At 38.7% G+C, this 20736-nt stretch overlaps 1 protein-coding gene across 2 annotated transcripts; it reads left to right on the top strand.

Annotated features, from left to right (window-relative positions):
• The first annotated feature begins 8527 nt into the window (after positions 1 to 8527).
• Positions 8528 to 19267, top strand: LOC122887153 (nucleolar protein 9). 2 transcript variants are annotated; one of them, XM_044220101.1, is made up of 12 exons: positions 8528 to 8629; positions 9545 to 9849; positions 11373 to 11606; positions 11735 to 11941; positions 13406 to 13513; positions 15477 to 15618; positions 15703 to 15895; positions 15985 to 16128; positions 16321 to 16440; positions 16636 to 16848; positions 18818 to 18923; positions 19030 to 19267. In XM_044220101.1, the coding sequence occupies exons 2-12, from the start codon at positions 9624 to 9626 to the stop codon at positions 19182 to 19184; spliced, it is 1848 nt and encodes a 615-aa protein (XP_044076036.1). In that variant the 5' UTR covers positions 8528 to 8629; positions 9545 to 9623; the 3' UTR covers positions 19185 to 19267. The 2 variants fall into 2 exon arrangements, with proteins under 2 accessions (XP_044076036.1, XP_044076037.1); XM_044220102.1 differs by having other exon boundaries at positions 8606 to 8715.
• The last annotated feature ends 1469 nt before the right edge of the window (positions 19268 to 20736 follow it).

Here is a 20736-nt window from a genome sequence, read left to right as displayed (position 1 = left end):
TAAATGCTAATGTCAGCATGCTAACATGCTCACGATGACAATGCTAACATGCTTACGTTTAGCAGGTATAACATTTACCATGTTCACCATCTTAGTTTAATGTGTCAGCATGCTAACATTTGCTAATGAGCACGAAACGCAAAATCAAATTTTTGACCTGATGGTTGCGCTAGATGAAAACTCAGAGGAACAACAAAGTCATTAGAATTTATCCTCTGGGGACTTTGAATACCTGTAGAAAATTTCACAGCAATCTATCCAATAAGATATTTCACTCAAAACCAAAATTGGTGGCGTTAAAGAAAAAGTCAGGGGATCACAAAGTCACAAAGTTTCCTCTGGGGACCATGAATGTCACCAAATTTTATGGCAATCCATCCAGTAGTTGTCAAGACATTTCAGTGAATAAGTGAAACCTTTGACCTCATTGTAGCACTAGATAAAACTAGGCGTCATCCTCTGGGGACCATGAATGTCTGTACAACATTTTACGGCAGTGCACCCAATAGTTTTGGAGGTATTTCAGATTTAATTTACTCTAGACCACACATCGTGGTGTGGAGTACAAAACAACAGTACAAAAGTAAACAACTAGAATAGATTTTTAGCACAAACTAAGTCATTTAAAGAGAGGCAGAACATTACTCAAAAAAGCACCTAGTTTACATATTCTTGTTTTATCTGTCTGCAATTATAATTAAGTTTAAACGTAGACAGATGGTTTACAAAGTATTTTGGCACACCTTCAGTCTGGACCAAAGTGGTGGACCAACTGGCATTGCCATCCATGGAGCCACGCCTCTAGCATGGCTGGAAACCCTGTAGTATATAACATACAAAATATGTACAAAATAGCAATGCAATGATTAGAGATGACTGTATTTGTGCTGTATGTGTTAAGCAGTGCTGGATGGCAGCAGTTTATTCAGCAGTCTGTCAACCCGAGAGAAGAAACTATTGTTCATTCTGGTGATGTTGGATTTAATACTACATTATCTCCTGCCACACAGCGGAGGATTGGGGGTCAAACAGTCTCAGTCACGGTTTGGGAGACTCCTTCAGACAAGATAAGTAGGGTGGCATTAAGCAAAATGCAACAGAAAACACACAGTAAACAGTATACCAGCAACAAGGAAACCCCAAACGTAATTAAAACATGTGGCACAGGCATACTTTTATTAAATATATGCAGAATATAATGCATATATATTCTGCATAAGGATTGTAAAAGTTTAAAATATATTTATGTTATCTACAATTCTAATAGTGTATTCATTTAAGAGTAGATGTCAGGTTTTTAAATGGTGTTGTAAGAACCCAACAGCCCTTTTGACATGTCATAACAGGAAAAGTACAGGTGTAATTAATAACACTGATAGTTAAATTCCTTTCAGGTGTGCCAGTTCCAGGGTTTGTGTATTGTGAATGGCGGCTCACTAGAATGGCTTACTGTGGAGATTAAATGGAACACAGCCATTGTTAATGTAGCTTTATTTTGACCAAACCCTTTCATAAGAAAAAAGTAATAAGCTAACCTCAAGGAATTTATTGGTAAATTTGCTACCTAATTATGTTTCTGTAAGAATTGTAGCTTAGAGCCATACATTACATTTTTGTCATGACTATTTGTATTTTGGAAAATGCAGACCATTTCTTATTGTTCATTCTGCTGGCTTGACGGCAGTGTGATAAATGACAGGGACAACGTTTGCGGCTTCTGCAGAGCGGTGGGCGTGACGGGAAACATAAAGGTGACTTGGGTTCGTTGAGTATCTGAGCATAACAGATGGGACTAGGTCCTGGCTCTCACGCTGTACGTGAGAAACCAAGCAGCCAGCAGCAGGCCAAAGGAAACTTCCTGACTGTGGGAGACATGTTAGGATTGTGCCCTTTGTGTTACATAAGTTTTCACTGAGAATGACAAGTGAAAAATACAATAAAGGAATCAATTGCTGTTGTTCATTGTATGTGGACAAAATATGAACACCAATCTTCATACAGTACAGTAGGATTGTCAAGCAGTGTCAGTGAGAACAAGCTATGTTTGGTATGTGCTGTATTGACACGTCTGTTAAATAACAACCAAGTTCCTCTGACCTTTTCTGTCACTTTTGGGGATCAAAATGGCACACAGAGATCAACACACACAACTAAATGACCCGTTTTACATCAAAATAACCAGATAAAAAAATAATACAGTGGATGAAAACAGCACAAACTGAATGTCTTCATGGTGTTCAAGGAATAGTTTGACATTTTGCAAAATATGTTCATTTGCTTTCTTGACGAGAGTTCGATGAGAAGATCGATACACCTCTCATGCTCGTACGCTTAATATGAAGCTACTAGACCAGCAGCCGATTAGCTTAGCTTAATATAAAGAGTGGTGGCCTGGCTCTGTCTGAAGATAAACACATCTGCCTATCAGCACTTATAATGCGCACTAATTAACACGTTGTGTCTTGTTTGTTTAATCTGTACAAAAACCAAAGTGTAAAAAAGAAAAGTTGTGGACGATTTTTTGTCTCTTTCCCCCCATTTTAAAGTTAATAAGAGCTAATGGTCTCCTGGGCTATAACGTTAGCTTCATATTTAATGGACAGTCAGGCTATTTCTTAGCTAAAAATGGGAATGGCCAAGCTTTAGCATCAAGACTGGAAGCAGGGGGAAATAGTTACAACATAACCTCCCATAAAACCACAACTTGTGTTTTTACACTTTGGTTTTTGTACAAAATAAACAAACAAGATACAACATGTTAGCTGTTTCCCCCTGCTTCCAGTCTTTAAGATGAGCTAAGCTAACGGGCTTCTGGCTGTAGCTTCTTATTTAATGTACAAAGATGAGAGAGCGGTTCCAATCTTCTCATCTCGCTCTCGGCAAGAAAGGAATATAAATAAAATATAAATAAGGGTAGTTCCCAACATCTCTAACTATTCCTTTAACACCAGATTTGTAGTCTGTCATCTAATGTAGAGTGTTTGTTATAAAGGTCAGTGATTGAAATATCAAAAGATCAAAGCAAACCTCTGAATCTATTTCACAAAAAAAATGTATTAGGCTATATTGACAGGCAGCCAAACCAGAGACCGATAAAGAGAGAAGTTACAGACAACTTTCACATGTGTAAAGAATTTATACAACTTAATTATTTCTAAATTGTCCGCATTTAATATACTGCTGTTGCTCTGATTCGTATGATTCATAACAAGGTGCAGCCTGTGACATCAAGAGCTGTGAGTGTTTGACAATGGTGTGATGAAATGTGTCTGCATACGTCTGTGTGACTCTTCTTAATCAACTGCAGTGTTCATTCACAGTTTACTGCGCTGCAGTTGCTCTGGAGATGTACACAAACAAACCATTAGCCAACAGGAGCAGTGGTGCCAACTCTTTTTCAATGAAAGTAGCTAGCACTAGCTCCAAAAGTCGCTAAACATCACCAGATGAGGTCATACGCTAAGTTGCATATTGATGAAGTCATCGCACATTCATTTGCGTAAGGCTTAGTGGTTGTGTCGGTTGCAGTGGGGGAGAGATCACCTTAAGCCACATAAAAGGTAGATAGTGAAATCTTTAGCCAAATAATAATAATCACTAACTCACTGCAGGGACATTGAACATTTGAAGAAAAGTAAAATCTACAAAAGGAGGGAGAAGATCAAACAAACTATTTACATATTTACAAGATAGGAACATCCTAATCCAGAGATTCAGAGCTCCTGAAATGTGCATTCTACATAATGAGTGCTTGTACTTTTGGTACTTTGGGTACATTTGCTAATACATATGTACTTTTACTTGTGAAAATTTAAACCTTTTAAATGTGGAAAGCATAAAATACTCTCTATACCTCTATTTCTTTTGATCTCCTTCTTCGTAATCAGTGTAGATAATAATAAATCAATTTTACTTGGATACACCTCATTAGTGGACAATGTAAAGAGAGTGTTTTCAAAAAATTATGTATATTTAGCGCAAAAGTATATTCCACTTGCTTCTGCTTTTGCAGTTTACCTGTGGAAAGTATTACATGTCCTGTGTTTCCATTCTGATCAGAAATGACAACATCTCTAACTTGCCTCACCTCTAAATCATGCCCAAACATAGACAGGGGTACGTCACTTTTCAGAGAAAGCATGATGCTGTCATTATTGTCACAGAAGGGTCAAACGATTTTGAGTCTTAAACATTTATGCCCTCTTGAGCTAATTTTAAGTAAAGCAACAGAGCAGCCACATACTATCATTTATTAGTATAATAAATTAAATTTTTGTAAAATTTTAGTTAATTATTTTTCCAAACTTATTGAGACGCTTTGGTTTGGTGCCAAAAACTGTACATGAAATAAAATGTAGGCTGTTTTTAGTTAAACAAAGTATGTGCCACTGATCTCAACAATGAAACCATCAGGCTGTGAAAACATGAGGGGGAATACAGCCCCCCTACATCTATTATGGAATATATCTATTACCCAAAAGAGAATGAAACACTTGAAAGAATGGAATTAAAAGAGCACGCTGATTGATTTGGGCCAAACTGTCCTTGCACTTGCTGGAATATATCTATTACCCATGAAATGAAACACTTTCTTTTAGATACCTCTCCGGTGTTTAAATGAAATCCTGCCATAATTTTATAATCATTCATCAAAAGGCTCATCGAAACAAGTGCTGACCTTCAAGTAGGCCCATAAATTGAAAAATGGCTTGTCTTTTTTTCTCTACTGAATATACAGCTGGTATCCGTTCTTCTGCTCCGTGCTTGGGGAAGGTCTTTCACGTCAAAAGCCCTGATAAAGTCATGAGCCACTGGTGTTAAAGTTGGGTTGCAGGTTGCTTTTTTTGACTGAGTCACATGCCTTGGGCTCAAGTCCACGCCTCTGATCTTACCACCTCCAGTCAGGTTTTTGGGTGGTGCCCATGCTGCCCTCTGGTGGTTAAAATCAAAGCTCAGTGCACTTTATGACAGTACAGTTAACATACTGTACAGTACAGCAGTGATTTTTTTTTCTTTCTAGAGAAATGATTTGGTTTATTGAAGCAACAAAAACATTACAGACAGACATCTGTCCAAAATAGTTTGGACCAGCTGCCCCATTGATTCTAGTTCAGATTTACAAAATAAACATAAAGGGTAAATATTGTTATATGCACTTATTTTTTTATTTTATTTTTTTTTATTATTGACAGACAGACAGATGTACAGACTATAATAGTGCAGTGACCAACAATCTAGTAGTTCCACAATTGTCGAAGTGAAATAAAAATGTGTAAATGTATAAGTGTGTGCGTGTCTGTGTGTGTGTGTGTGTATATATGCCCATTTATTACCATTGTCATCACCATTACCATCACTCACCCACCATCACTATTGTTGCATTAGTTAAGTTTTTTTTTTTTGTCCGATGTAGTGATTACCATTGTCACACCACTCTCAATGAATCAATTAATTTTAGCTTGTGATATAATATAGTATAATATAATATAATTAATATAATATAAGAGAACCCCCGCATCTTTTCGGTACCTATGTTCTCCTATATTTTTTTTTTTTTGTGACTACATTTTGACTTGTGGACACAAGTTTGTTAATAGGGTTGGGCGAAAAATACAGTTCAGTCCGATACTAAGTAATATCAGGGTCAGGATCACGGATATCAATACCGATATCGATCGCTTTTTTTATTGTTAAAAGCAGCTAATGTGCTATCATGTAAGGGAGATAAATATGTCACATGAATATATTTTAATCAACACCAAATAATTTGCCAAACACGAAGCATTTCTTTTTACAATTCTTTTCTCTTACTTAATCACATGCATGTTTAAACACAAGACATCGTGCCGATCCCATTGATGCTAGTATCAACACAAAACAAGACTTTGTACCGATAGTATCGATACTTTGGCAATCCACCCAATATTGTATATCTGTGTTAATTTACTAAAAGCAATAATCAGGTTATGTTTATGTCAACTGGGAAATAATGGTGATTTTCTCAAGGGGACACTGTAGATATATTTATCTGTAGGCTAGGTCACAAGGAAGGCAACACAGCCACTACAGTGGCCCTGCTGGGTCCAACAAAAAGGACGCTATAGCTGCATAGGCTGTTTTTAGTTTCAATAGCAAACTAATAATATATCACACAGGTACTTTATTATTTTCGAAGGGCATAATTATGTAAAATATTAAGGAAATGGTAAGGATCTTTCTGACTTATGGGGGCCCAAAAGTGACACAGGAAATAAATAAATGAATAAATAAATGACTGTGATTATAAAAAATCTGCCAACAAAGACTAAATAAAAGAGCAAATTATTATTATTTTTTATTTTCATATTAATTTATTTCCACATTTATGTATTTATTTACATAAAAAAATGTCTACATTTGTTTATTTCCATATTTATTTCTTGCCACATTTCTTGAGCCTCCACCAAAAGACACATTTCAACAGCATCTAAATGTTAAATGCACACATATTGTTACAAATTGTAAATAAGCGCTGATTCCTGCTTTGCAGTGTTTGTGCTAAACTGTGCTAAACATGTTCTGGAGCTAATTCTGTGTTAAACGCGATCGATCTTCTCATTTAACTACGAAAAGAAAAGGAAAAAAAGCACTTTTCTCAAAATGTCGGAGTTTCCATGTAAGTTATGTCATCCAGACTCAAGTCGCTTCTGTTTGTATTCCACCATTTTTGTTTATGAGTGCAGCCAGTCGGTGAGGACCAAAACGAAAGCAGTAAGGGAAGTGTATTAGATCCAATTCACTCTGACATCAATCAGCCAAAGAGAGCAAAGAGAGACCATGACATGTGTGTGACAGCATCCCTTATTATCATAAAGGAGGAAGAAACACAGAAATAAATAAATGTGGAACTAAATAAATGTTGATATAAATATATTAAATGAGGATAAAAATTAATGAAATTTAAAAAGGGGAAATAAATAAATTAAGAAATACAGAAAAAATATATTATATATTCATTTATTGGACACCTTTTTTATTTAATCTGTTTTTGGCAAAAGTTATTTTTAATTAATCACCTTAAGTAGCTTAGTAGTAAAATGATGGCTATAGTTTTCTTTGACATTGAGAAAGCGTATGATTCCATGTGGAGAGAAGGTCTGTTAATTAAACTGAACAAGCTAGGCATAGGTGGAAGGTTGTATAACTGGATCATGGATTTTCTATCAAACAGAACATTTCAAGTTAAAGTAGGTTCAGAAATCTCAGATAGTTTTGTCATTAAAAACGGGATACCACAAGGTAGCGTCATCAGTCCAATTCTATTTAATATCATGATTAATGATATCTTTGAAAATACAGGGGCAGGTATACAGTCAGCATTGTACGCAGACGATGGAGCAATCTGGAAAAGGGGAAAAAATTGCTCGCATGTGTTGAAAAGTATACAGAAAGCAATAGTCAGTGTAGAGAGATGGTCTTATGATTGGGGATTCAAAAGTTCAGTAGCAAAGTCATGCTATGTGCTGGTCACAAAAAAGAAAATAGGTAACAAGCAAAGGTGAAACAGTACAAATTAGATACTATACAACACAGTCCAGCAGTTATCCATGGCAGCATTTCCCCATGGATATTTCCACAGCTCAAAGTAAATCTTCAAATATTAGAAAAGAGGAGAGAGCGGACAGAGAGGAATAATAACATTGGGTGAGTGGTTCAAGAGTATTTGAAGAAAAGTTACTATAATTATCTAAATATTTCTACAGATGGATCAAAACACTCAAATAACGAACATGTAGGGGTGGGTATATACATCCCAGAATTTGACAAAGGAATTGTTAAGAGAAGCTCAAACAGGTTATCAGTATACACCGCAGAAATGACAGCAGTGATCATCTGTCTTCAGTGGGTAGAGGAGGTTAAACCGATTAAAGTGGTGGTATGTTCAGATTCTGCTGCTGCAATACACGATCGGGAGAAACAGTCCGAGAGGATCTTTTAATTGAGGTTTATGTGAGCCTACTAAATCTGCAGCAACTAGGAATAGATGTTCATTTCTGCTGGATACCAGCACACGCTGGAATAGAGGGAAATGCGATTGCAGATAAACTTGCTAAAAATGCACTAAACAAAAATGATAATGACATGGAATAACGACATTAAGGGTAGAGAATACTATAAAATCCAAAAATCTTCAGTCAGAAATAATCAAGGTAAATGTAGGAAAGACCTGTAACTGTAAGGAATCTGTTGAACATGTGCTGATGGGATGTAGGAGGTTCAGTGTAGAAAGAGCAAAACTGAAGGGCAGAGTGGTAGAGATGGGCATCAAAGTTCTGTTAGAGAAAAGGGATAAACAGTTACAGGTTCAAAGGGCTTTTTTCAAATATTTAAAAGAAACAGGTATAATATCTAGAATATAAAATCTCTATAAAGTCGTCGTTTGTTAGTTTTGGTTAAAGTCATGATGTTACACACTCCGATACAGTAGGTGGCAGCATGCACCTTTAACGTTTGTTTGTAGTCCGCTAATAAAATCGAAGAAGAAGAAGAAGCTTAGTAGTAAAAGAAAAAAGTCAGAAGGTGGCGCCGCCCAATAATATGTCATCACCACGCGTCCACAACACACGTCTCAGGTCTACACATTTCACACGTGAGTTCGACTATATTTTGTTGCCTTCCATAAATTCTGCATCGATTCATATTTTTCACGGATTAAGCTAAATGTCTCATGTAAATGTTCGTTGACAATTTGTTAAAACTGTCCAATTTATTCGAAAAATAGCGAGCGATGTTTGTGTTGCAGTTGTCGTTCCGGCAGTTAGCATGGACGCCTCCTCAGCTATATAGTCTTGTATACGTAGAGATCGTCTTTAAGCCAAACTCCTGTTCCTGAATATGTCAATATAACGTGTCACCGCTTACGGCAACCATATTGACTTCGTAAAACATCACTTTTGACATTATCTGAATCATGAGTAGCCAGATGTAAATTCGGCATACATTGCTGTTACCCAACAATTAAATATCCCTTGTTTACATAGAATTTCCAGCTTGGCGGTTCTTAACATTCCCCTCAATCTTCCACCACACCATTAGGAAGAATAATGGAAGACCGAAAACACAACAGTCGGTAGTGATACTCACCAGATACAGAAACTAGCTACTAATTTTGTAGTCTTGTCTTTCTACTAAAATGATTACAGAAGTGTTTCCTCTAACGTGAACCCGTTTTTTATGTTTTATTTCATTGACTGTTGATTATCATTTGTATTTAATTTCGAATAAAGTTTGGGCCTGTTTGTTTTACGTAATGCGTACGTAATAATTTATTATCGCTATCAATAACGTTATAGGTAAACAATACTCAACATAGCTACAGTACCATATTGGTAATATTGTTGCATAAAATACTTGTATTTGCATCAAATTCCAACATTTTGGTAACATTAGTGTGCAGTGTAAACCACTGCTAAGAGTGCTGTTTGGTGAATCAGGTGAATGTGGCCTTGACCATAACATCCCAATGATTACTTCATGTTTTCCCCTCATCTGTTCCCTATTTCAGCCAGAAGATCAAACTGAACACCATCTCTAACAAAACCAAGACATTTTACTTGTAACCAGCTTGTTGTAAAGTCCAAGCTATGCTGGCAAAAGCAGACGAAGGGAAGCCACAGAAAGGGGGAGGAAAGAAGAGGAGACACCCCGCTGAAGATGGAGAAGGAGGAGAGAGGAAGAGGAGGGGAGGTGAAGAAGGAGAAAAGGGCCAGGGAGACGGTGGCAAGAAGCGTCTGGACGCCCTGAGTGTGGGTTATTTCCGCCGAGTTGGGGAAAGACTCAGTGAAGGCTTTGAAGATAATGAGGAGAGAGGTGAGAAGGATTTTTTTTCTGGAGATCTGTAATCCAGAATGTAATCTTAGCAAGCAGAGGACTGGACGTTTATTAAAGTTGGGAATGTGCAGCAGGCACATTTCTGTAGTTCAACTCAGTTATTCTCCTCTCTTATCCCACTAATCTGCCTTTCGCATAGTTTAGCAGCAAAACTTTTTACAAAACGGTCAAACTGAATGAAGCGCTTTGTGAAGCAGCAGTGACGTTTGAAGCTTCGGGCGTCATCAGTCACGTGGTACTCTTCATCCGAAACAAGCTCTTCGGTATCATCCACCATCTCTAGCATTCAGTTAACTATCATATATGACAAAACTTCAAATCCTCACATTTGAGAAGCTGGAACCAGATAATGAGAGAGTGAGAATGCAGTATTTGCTTTGGAAAAAATGATTGATTTTCTGTGCATCAACCAATCATTTATGAGCCGTACTTCTTACTGAATTTACGCAGCATATTGTGTTGATCGATCCATTGTTTGACCAGATAATCTGTTGTTTAAATTTGAGCTAGGAAAAAAGAGCGTTAAAGGTAGAATGAGTAGAATTTTCTTAAAAACAATATATAGACTTACAAAAATAAATCCTCTCAATCACCACTTATGATCCACTAGAAGTGTGTGGCGTTGTATGTATCTGCAGAGACCCTGCCTTCTGCCTGTGTTTTCTTATTTTGCTGTGTTCGGGATGTTTCTGGGCGTCAACCTTTGGGCAGTGGTGTGAAGCCTCCAGACAATAACAGCGCGCAGGCTGTGAGGTCGGGAGGTAGGGACCAGGTTACATCGCTGTCTCTTTCCTGTGCTCTCTGCTCAGAATCCTTCCCGCAGGGTCGGGCGGAGGTGTGGGCATGTTGCTTTGTGCTTTAGAACATAACCGCTGTGAAACAATCCGAAAATAACGTTTTATTTATCTGTTTCACTGCTTTGCTCTCACTAACGCTGCTCCCTCTGTAGCTCGATCGACCTCCGCTGCTCACTCATCTCCTTAAATGTCATGGAAACGAGAAACCTGGTTACTATAATCTTGGTAGAGGATTAAGGGTTTTCTTTGGGGGAGGTTTTCTTGATCCTAATCGAGGGTGTAAGGACAGCGGGTGTCGTATGCTGTACAGATTGTACAGCGCACACACACACCCACGCAAAAACAGCCTGGGAGCTGCGTCTAGCCTCCAGAACTAATAAGTCTGTTTTCACCACTAAATGGTCTCTTCCCGAGTCACCTGGTTACACATGACTTCTTGTTGTCATATTGCCCACACATTGGTTAGTCACACGTTATTCTGCTTCTTGCAGTCCTATTGCATCATTTTACCTGAAATATAACAAGCACATTATGCTGCCTCCATCTGTCCAGTTCCATTATAGGCATATTTTTAGTTGACTCCAACCACTGCCAAATTACTCATCTCTAATTTTTTAATTACGTAATGTTTGTCATAAAATATCAAATGCTCTATCTCGAATTGTGTATCATCTCTTGTTGTGTCTCTTTGTGTTTCTTCTATAGAGATGTTTGTGGAGAATGTCCTCACAGAAGTTAAAGGTAAAGCCGCCCTGGTGGCGATGGACCGGACAGGAAGCATCACTCTGCAGCGGCTGCTCCCGCTGTCCAGTCCTGACCAGGTGGGGGCGGTGCTGGCTGAACTGGGCGGAGAATCGGGGTCAGAGTTTAAGACGGTTTCTTGTGACCGGTGCGGCGGCCATGTAGTGGAGAGCGCAGTCAGACAGATGTCCAGGATGGGTGAGATCACATGTTTGATTTCTGAGTGGCTGACTGCTCGTCACTGTATGAAAGGCTTTGTAGTAAAAAGGTGAAATCACACAAAACCAGCAGTAACCGTCCACCCATTGTGTCCATTGATCTTTTAGAGTCCTCACAGAAGGAGTCGTCCGCTACCACAGAAGAAGAAGAGGAGAGTTGTGGAGTGTTGGAGGCCCAGGTGTTGTCTTTAAGTCAGGTGGTGAGAGACAACAGCGCAGAGTTCATCAAACATGTTCATGGCTCACACGTGGTCCGCACACTTTTACATGTGCTGGCAGGCTGTCTCGGACCACCCCGCACTGAGGCTCGTCCAGGTACACACACACACACACACACACACACACACACACACACACACACACACACACACACACACACACACACACACACACACACAAATTCATTGCTTGGCCTAACACAGGGGTTTTCAAAGTCTGACACTGTGGGCTCCCCCGTCAGACAAAATTGAGACAACTGCTCCTTCACCCCCACCCCACAGTGTTGATGGGAAAATTTTAGCTTCATTAATGTCAAAATTTTTTATAGTGCAACATGAAAAAAATTAAATTTTAACAGAATTTGTCACTTGTCTTATTATTCTTTGTCTTACAAGTTCAAGTTATTTTATTGGCATATGCACAACAGTTACAGTGAAGCTGTCCTTGGCAATGGAATTCCTTATTCTCAGGCTCCCTCCAACAATGCTCAAACAATATGTAGCTATAAAAAGAAAATTACGCAAGTAAAATAGAGAATCTAAGACATAAAATAGTACAGAAGTTAAAAATATAGAAATATAATATATATAAAATAAAAAATACTTATATTTAGTAGATAATCATGGCCTAAGTTTTGGAACTACAGTTCGTTTTTCTTAGCCTGTTTGTTTAACATTTGGGCAAATTGGCATCATTAAAAGTAGCATCATTAGCTATTAGCGAATTAAGCATTATATTTCGAACAATTCTATTCTGAGTATAAAAGGCATGAGCGGGTATATAAGCTGTGGGCTGCCACTGCGTTCTTCAGTTGGCAGTTAAGCCTGAATCAGTAAAGCCACTGAAGACCAGCTAACTCACAATATTGCTTTTTCATTTATTCTTTCAGAATAAGTCTTTTTTTCTTCTTTTTTTTTATAAATATGCCACCCCTTGAGTCAGCTTGCACTCTGAGGGTGTAACATTTGCACTGCACCCGTGGATGTACAGACAACTTTCACTGGATGACTTTGATACTGAAGAAAACTTAAACATGATGATTCTCAGTTCTTATGTTATAAAGAGCCATCTTTATTTCTATGATTTCCAAGCAGATTTGTGGACATTCACTGCGATAATGGTATCCTTGTGTAAGTCACACTGAATCTGAAAATATGTATATCATGTCTGTGTGTTCAGAGTTATGACTCTGAGAAGGAGTGGGATGTTTGATGCAAATTGCTGCAGTCGGGCACTAAGGGTTTTAAAGTACCTTAATGGCCTCCATGAGCTCCACTGCAGCTCCAGCTGCCGACTGTGTTGAGCCAAATCAGCAGCCAAACTACAATAACTATTATGTTTTCAGAACACCGGCACGCACCTGTCACTGTCACTTAATGCAGTATCTTTGCCTCACGTCTCTCCCTCAGAAGAAAATAAAGCTTTTGATCTGTTGGCTTTGTCAGTGCTAGTTCTTTGAGGCCGGCCCAGTGTGTTAGGTCCTCTACACGCAGAGGCTTGCTGCTTCAAGCATCTATTCATGTCATCGTTAGTCTTTTCTTATTCTGTTTGTTTTTCCAGGTGCTAAAGAACGCAACGTTGCTCCTCAGCTGACAGACTTTGAGATTCCCACGTCATTTTGGTACGAGCTGAAAAGCCTTACAGAGACCTTGATGGACAACATCAACCGTGAGTCATCTTTCATCAAACCCAAGCATATGTTTCCTCGTCGTAGTTGTTGCAAGAACAAAGAAGACTTGTATTATACTTGATCACAGAGGGAAAATCTGGTATTGCCAAGCAAAGGGTTCTGTCTGTATTTATTTCTGTTAATTTACAAAAATACCTATTCCTATCTGTTTTGGGTGTTAACTGGAAATAGGCAGGGTGCAGTATGTGTAAATAGGCTAAAATGTTCAGCTTTCTGTCTTAAATTGATTGCTATTGCCGTTTATGCACTTTGGTTAATTTATGACTGAATATTTCAAAGAAACATGTACGTAAGGAAGTTGCTTAGTTGATGTGGTGGAAAGGGTGAAATGGAGGGGGAGTCACAACAGGTAAACACTTGTCTTACAAAACACTGACTTTTAAGGTTATTTTAGTTCTACTATTTCAGGATTTAATTTTATTTTAAGTTTAATTTCATTGTAATTTTTTTTAGCTTGACCATTTCTATTTTAGTTTGTTTTTTCCATATTTATTTCAATCAGTTTAAGAAACATCTTTCTGTTTAGTTTTAGCTATAGTTTGGAAAAACAAAAAGAAGAACGTGTGCATTAAACATTTAGAATATTTTGAAAAGGAGTATTTCAAATAATCTGGCAGACATTCCCAATTCAACAAACTGTCAGCAGTGCTGCCTCCCTCTTGTACTCTGCTGACTGCTCTGACATTTTTCTTGGAATCAGAAAAACATTTAAGCCTGTTAAATGCAAGCGAGGACTCATGGAAGAGTCAAAGGGGAAGTGCTCAAGGGCAGCTTTTTTCAATAGAACTCAGTCTAGATTGTGTGTGGAATTTATATGATAAATCCAGCTTTGCAGTTTCAATATCAAAACAAAATGAAATAGTTACAAAATAACCTTGGGGCAAGTCCACACGCTGGAGAGAAACCTAAGTGGCTTTTTTCAGAGCTCTCCTGCACAGGGACAAAAAGAAACTCTGTTTTGTCCACAATTTGGATGGAGACTGGCACAGCTGGAGCTATTAAATATGTTTTACAAGCATCATGAAGTAAATTCTGTTCAAATGACTATATGCACTGAGTATCGGGTAAACAAGGGCTATAGTGTAACTTTGGTACAAGTGTTTTCTGTTTTTAGTTTATAATTATCGGGGGGGAAATATCAGCCTGAAATAAATCATCTATCATCTGTCATCTATTTATCTATTCAGAAGCCATGCATATCTGCTTGGAGTGCATTATCTGTTTTTATATGTTTCTTTAAATGCGTTTTTTGTCAGTTTTGAAAATCTGCACAAGTTTTGGTCCAATTGCAAAATTAAAAAAAAAAAACACAGAACTTGAATGAGTAAGAGGTGTCATGTTGCAAGTTTTAGCTTAAAGGTAACCTGTGAAGTTTCTGACCACTAGTAGCGCTATTGTGCAGGACATTCCTGCTCCAGATTTCACACTGATCTACAGTTGGTGGCGGTAACACACAAATAACTGTAGCAATGTGCCAAAGCAGTGAAGAAGACTGCAAGCTCGCAAATATGGATGTAAACATTGCAACATTTTAAATATTCAAAAATGTATTCAAATGTTTTATTAGGAAGGAAATCTAGCCACATCGAACATGGATTTTTGAGGCCGATACTGATAACGATATTTGAGAGTTTAAAAAAATCTGATAACGATATAGCAGCTTATAGTATTTTTTATTAACATAACAAACGATCTTGATACACATAGTGATACAAAAATTATCTGTCTACAATAAGCTCATATCGGCCTCGCAGATATATTGGTCTAGCTCTAGAAGGAAATGCATGCGTTTGTTATACTTCAAGGATACACACAGTGTGTTTTCCTGAGAAACACTGAATGTAAATATATCTTTTGTTTGGTTTGCCACAGGACACCTTTAAATTGGCAGAAAGTTTTAAGAAGTATTTTTCTCTCCCATTGTGTCTCTTCCCTTTCTAGTAAGTGTGACAGATGCTGTTGCCAGCGCAGTGTTCCAGACCATGTTGACTGCGTGTCACAGAAAACGGCCCAAACTCTGCAAACAGCTCCTCAAACTCATCGTGGAGTACATGACAAGTCGCAACGCTGCTCCAGGAGTTAGGTCAGAGACTCTTTCGTCCAGGAATGAGTCGCTATGCTGAGAAATGTTATGTAACTGCTGGTTTTGTTTTTGCATTCCTTTCAGCCCGCTTCTGGTCTTTCTCAAGGACCAGGCCTCCAGTCGCCTCATTGAGACAATCATACAGCTATCCCACAAGTCCCTTCTCCGTGACCTCTACAAGAACCACCTCAAGGGTCAGCTGGTTGACTTAGCCCTCCATCCCATCGCCAACTTCCCCATACAGAGGCTAACTGCAGCCGCGGCTAAATACAAACTGGTTGGTCATAAAGTCTGCATGTCATGTGGTGCAAGATAAAAGCCAGGATTCTGTAATTGCAAGGATGACTCAATTTCTCCCCTCCCTAGTTCCTGAGGTTGTTTGATGAGCTGATCCAAGGTGTGGAGGCCATCTTGGCCACAGGTCACATGGGTGTGATCGTCCAACTGGCAGAAAGCTGTGCAGAAAGTGAGAAAGAGAAACAGGAAGACTTGATGCAGTGCCTCCTCCGTGTAAGTGTCAAAGACTGTTTGCAATTGAGATGTAAAGGTCCCACATGGCTCTTAAATCAATAGAACAATGCCCTTGTTTCTTTTTATTTCTCCTTCTTTATGACTGAAAACAAAAGTGCATAACAACACAATAAAATTACTCAATATTTGATTTGTGGGTAATGGAAACCCCGTTGATGTGTTGCCTCCCAGGCGTTCCACTGTGCTGAGCCCGGCTCTCGACACGTCAGCTGCCTCCCTCTCTTCATGTCCCTGCTCACCTATGAGGTGTATTACCACTCTGACACAGCAGAGGGCAACACACAGCCGGAGGTAAACAACTAAAATAAGTCGATTCAAATCATTTGTGGCTGGCTTTTAATTATAGTCTTGACATTTCAGTTTAATTACTATTGCAAAGCTGCAACACAATCACTAGCCCTTTGAAAACTGAATGCACCATATTGATGTTGAAGAAATGTTGCAGATGCAGTGAGGTGTAGTTGTGGTGTTCTTGATCATTTCTAGGTCCCGCTGTCCTCCATCTGTTACCACGGCTCTCGGCTGGTGCAGGCACTGGCCAGGTTCAAGGAGCGCTCACTCCTCCTCAGCAGCCTGCGCACTCTGACCCCTGCTGACCTCCTGACGCTGGCTTCTGACCCCTCAGGCAGCCACGTCCTCCAGGCCCTCATCACCACATCCAGCGACAAGGGAAGAGGCAAGATCCTCAAGAGACTGGAGGTACGAGTACAGGGCATTTTAAGGATATTATACAATAGAAAGCCGGTTAGTGAATGTTTACTTTTAGCGGTTCCCGTTTGCAGTTTTAAAATACTACCACTGACATTTAACACTATGTCGTCGTTGGTTCGAGTTGCATTGTTTTAATGATAAGTGTGGTGATAGTCTATATTTTTCTTACTGTCAACTGAACGCACTGACACAACCCATCCCATGACCAAAACCAACAATGCATTGATTTTAGATGTATCTTATTCCTCTGTGCCATAGAGCTCCATTATTGTCCAAAAACTATTAAAAACGCATCAGTGAGCCAATCAGCTGCACTGGGTGTCATGTTCCTTCATTACCTTTAAAGGGTAACTTCTGTATTTATGAAATTTCAGCTAATCGAGAGTCGAAGTGAAACCGGAACTTCTGGTTTCTGATCCAAGAGTGCAACAGGGTCCCCGCGGATTCTTAAGAAGTCTTAAAACGTCTCAAATTTAGTCTTTGATATTAAAATGTCTGGAATTGTAGGAGGGGAGGCATTAAACTTGATCTGGGGCAGAATGAATGAGCGTATGAATTTATTTATTTTTTTCTTCAGTTTGTACGTTTTATTTTACTGGTATTTTATGTCTCACAACAATGACCATTTCCGCAACATTTGTTTGTACGACGGTGTAGTCCCTCATTCGTCCAGGAGTGTTCTATTGTAGAAAAGGTTTCAGTCGTAGTCATCTGGACACTGTTTTCAGAATCAAGACGTTTCGGCTCCCATCCGGAAGTCATTCTCAATTGTGAAAATGGTCTGAGAAATTTAAGCTACTCTGTGTTGCTTAAGCCCTCCCCTCAAGGAGGAGTCTTCCTGAGTGTCTGCTGTTTACCCTGCCTAGTTTCTAGTTTGAAACTAGGCAGGGTAAACAGTTTCTAGTTTCTAGACATTCAGACTTGGGACAATGGTAAGCACGGATTCTCACATGGAATCTCAACACTATGCTAGCACTCGAAAAAGCACTATGCCTAACGTATCGTTCGCTGCTGCTGCTAGTTTGGCTGTACGTACTAGAGATGATTTGTCTATTGTGAATTTGTCTGCTCCTGGTCGAATGTAACTAAGTAGGCTACATTTACTCAAGTATTGTACTTAAGTACAAATTCAAGGTATTTGTACTTTACTTGAGTCTTTTCTTTTCAATGCTGCTTTCAGCTTCTACTCTCTCAGAGAGCCTCTGCATCTCAGAGGCAAATATTGCATGTTTTACTTCACTACAATTTGACAGCTTTAGTTACTAGTTACTTTTCGGATGACAGGTTTTCATACCCATCCTGTCAACCTTAAACATCTACAGCAGTAAAATGCAACATACATCTGAGTAGTTCTTCCACCACTGCCACTCTAACAAAGCCTTCAGGCCGCGCTACTGTTCATCAGACTAGCGCCATACAGTTTTACTTTTATTAATGAGAAGGTAGTTATGTTAGCTAATGTGCAAGGAAACATTGCAATGTTGTACATAACCAAAAAAAGCATATTTCACCAGGTTTTAGTTTTTTATTAACATACGCCAGAATACATTTTTGTTATGTCAAGACTATGGACATCTATGAACAAGAAACTATACCAAAACTATATTCATTTATATAGTTTCAAAATCTAAGTTTACAAAAAAGTTTCTGAGAAAATCTCTTGGTGTCAAAGTTTGAAGTGTAAAGATGTAAAAACTCTCCCTTTTTGAGTCCAAGAGTATTCATGTCATTGTAATTGTGTTCCCCTGTACTCAAGTCTTCCAGGTGAGATAGTGTGCGAAGAAATGAACACTTCTGTTGAAGTGGATCATAAACACAGGGACACATCAACAGTCTCTCTCTTTGTTTGTGGTGGTGTACTTGTTTCTTTACTTTTAACTGTCCCATGTTAGATAGATGGATAATATATTTCCATGGATCATCACACTTTCTCCATTTTTACCATTTGTCCTGCCAGGGCCAGTATGTTCAAATGGCCTGCTCCAGGTTGGGTAGTCGGGTGCTAGAAGCCGTATGGAACAGTGCTTCAGTCAGTCAGAGGCAAAGCATCGCACAGGAACTAGGTAATAACAATCGTCACACGGATCCTGACTTTTAGGGGTTTTACACGTTGCCTGTACTTCACGACCCTGTTAACGACTTCCTCTCCCATCTCTCCCGCCCTTCCAGTGCTGAGTGAAAGCCAGCTGAGGTCAGATCAGTTTGCTCGCCATGTGTGGGCCAAGTTTGCCCTCTCCCACTTCATTCACAGAAAAACCCACTGGCAGGAAATACAGACCGGCGAGTCCAAGAAGCGGAAGCTCTTCAGTGACATTCTTGAGTAAAAAAACTACATATTTAAATAATCTGTTAGTGGTTTTTGTTATGTAATTGGATAAAAAAAAATAAAGAAAAAAAATATTCTCTATTTGTGTGCTTATTTTTTAACTCCTCAAAAAGAGCATGGATCCTTAAGAAAGGCAATGTAGTTGTATCCACTATGTGCTATATGATTTAAGCAGCAACATGGCCACTATGGGGTGCTAGCGTAATGTTTATTCTCTGAGTCTTGTTCACCCAATGGACCAGTTCTTCAAATGAGTAGAGCAACTCAAATGTGTGAACATAAGTCACTGAAAAAACTGTCTTGCTATTGATATTGCTGAATAACAATGACGATAACAAAGCTAATACAGTATGCATGTATGCATACATATGTTAAATATGTAAAAGCAGCTTAAGTACATTTCAGACATTTGAACAAGTCTGGAAATTATCACAATCTTTGAAGCTATAATTGACTCTTCTGTTCCCCTGAATGTCGTGATTCCTCATAATTTTCGGAAACTCAAACAAATGCAGGCTGTTTAGAAATAGTTCTGTGCCTCAGCAGTGAGCTCCTTTTTGTCGCAGGCCTGTTGGAGACACAGCTTGGTCACAGGGGAGAACATTGATTATATATTGATTTGAAGACGGAGGGCCAAGAAGCCATGCTGCAAGACAGCGCGCGTTATCAGTGTGGAAATAACAACAAAGCCCACCATACCACTAGGTAATAAATACACTGTCAATTCTTTTACTGTTTGATTTGACCACACAGTCAGCATGCAGTTTTCCATACTGGACATACTGTACTGACCCTACAGTATATGTCAGGTGTAGAAAACCTCCAGGGGTCCTTTTTTAATTCTTCACACCAACCCATTTTAACAAATAGACATTCATTCATATTCAATCCCAAGGTCTTGAAGCAGAATAATCAGGGTTGACGTGTGGAGCAGAAAAATAGAAATTATTCTACACTGTACTCCCAAATGCTACTTTTTTAAAACTGTCGACACTGTGTTGATTCAACAGAGGTGCTGTTAATTAAGTGGGAAAAACATATTAGAAATGTCTTTCAATATAGTACAATACATTAATACTAAGGTACAGTCTCAAAACAGAATGGAATTAAGTCAGCATATAAGCAACTGAAGAGGAAGTCTTAGTAAAGTAAGGCAGTTATTTGATGCAGGTTCATGAAAGTGTTTTCTATTTTTCTGGTCGCTGAGTGTACAGAAGAAAAAGAAAACATGTTCCTACGTTGCCTAAGTAGTATTGAACTAGTGTGTGGGATTTATTTTTTGTGTGTTTTGCCAACACCCCCAATACAATTAAGCTGAATGGAATTTTGTTTGCGGTGATCAAAGCGAGTAAAAATGATTACTTTTGAAAACTCAACATCAAAGTGAAACGCTGTCCTGGTTTCTCAGGCTAACCCGGTATGTATGCTCTTCAGAGGACAAATCTTAATGTGTTTTTTGAAACCCCTGGACCTTTCCTCTTGCCAAGGTCCAAACTGTCAACTATGCACAGAAGATATTTAGTAACACTTTATAATAAGCATTCAAATCA

This window comes from Siniperca chuatsi, linkage group LG13 (genome assembly GCF_020085105.1).
Source record: "Siniperca chuatsi isolate FFG_IHB_CAS linkage group LG13, ASM2008510v1, whole genome shotgun sequence".
Taxonomy (NCBI): domain Eukaryota; kingdom Metazoa; phylum Chordata; class Actinopteri; order Centrarchiformes; family Sinipercidae; genus Siniperca; species Siniperca chuatsi.
The sequence above is the reverse complement of the archived record's forward strand: the minus strand, read 5'-3'. Positions and strand labels throughout refer to the sequence as shown.

Excerpts from the sequence above, each read along its gene's own strand:
- LOC122887153 (XM_044220101.1), top strand. The coding sequence starts at position 9,624 with ATGCTGGCAAAAGCAGACGAAGGGAAGCCACAGAAAGGGGGAGGAAAG. Across the intron at positions 15,896-15,984 it reads CCGCGGCTAAATACAAACTG|TTCCTGAGGTTGTTTGATGA; the intron begins GTTGGTCATAAA and ends TCCCCTCCCTAG. Across the intron at positions 16,849-18,817 it reads AGATCCTCAAGAGACTGGAG|GGCCAGTATGTTCAAATGGC; the intron begins GTACGAGTACAG and ends TTGTCCTGCCAG.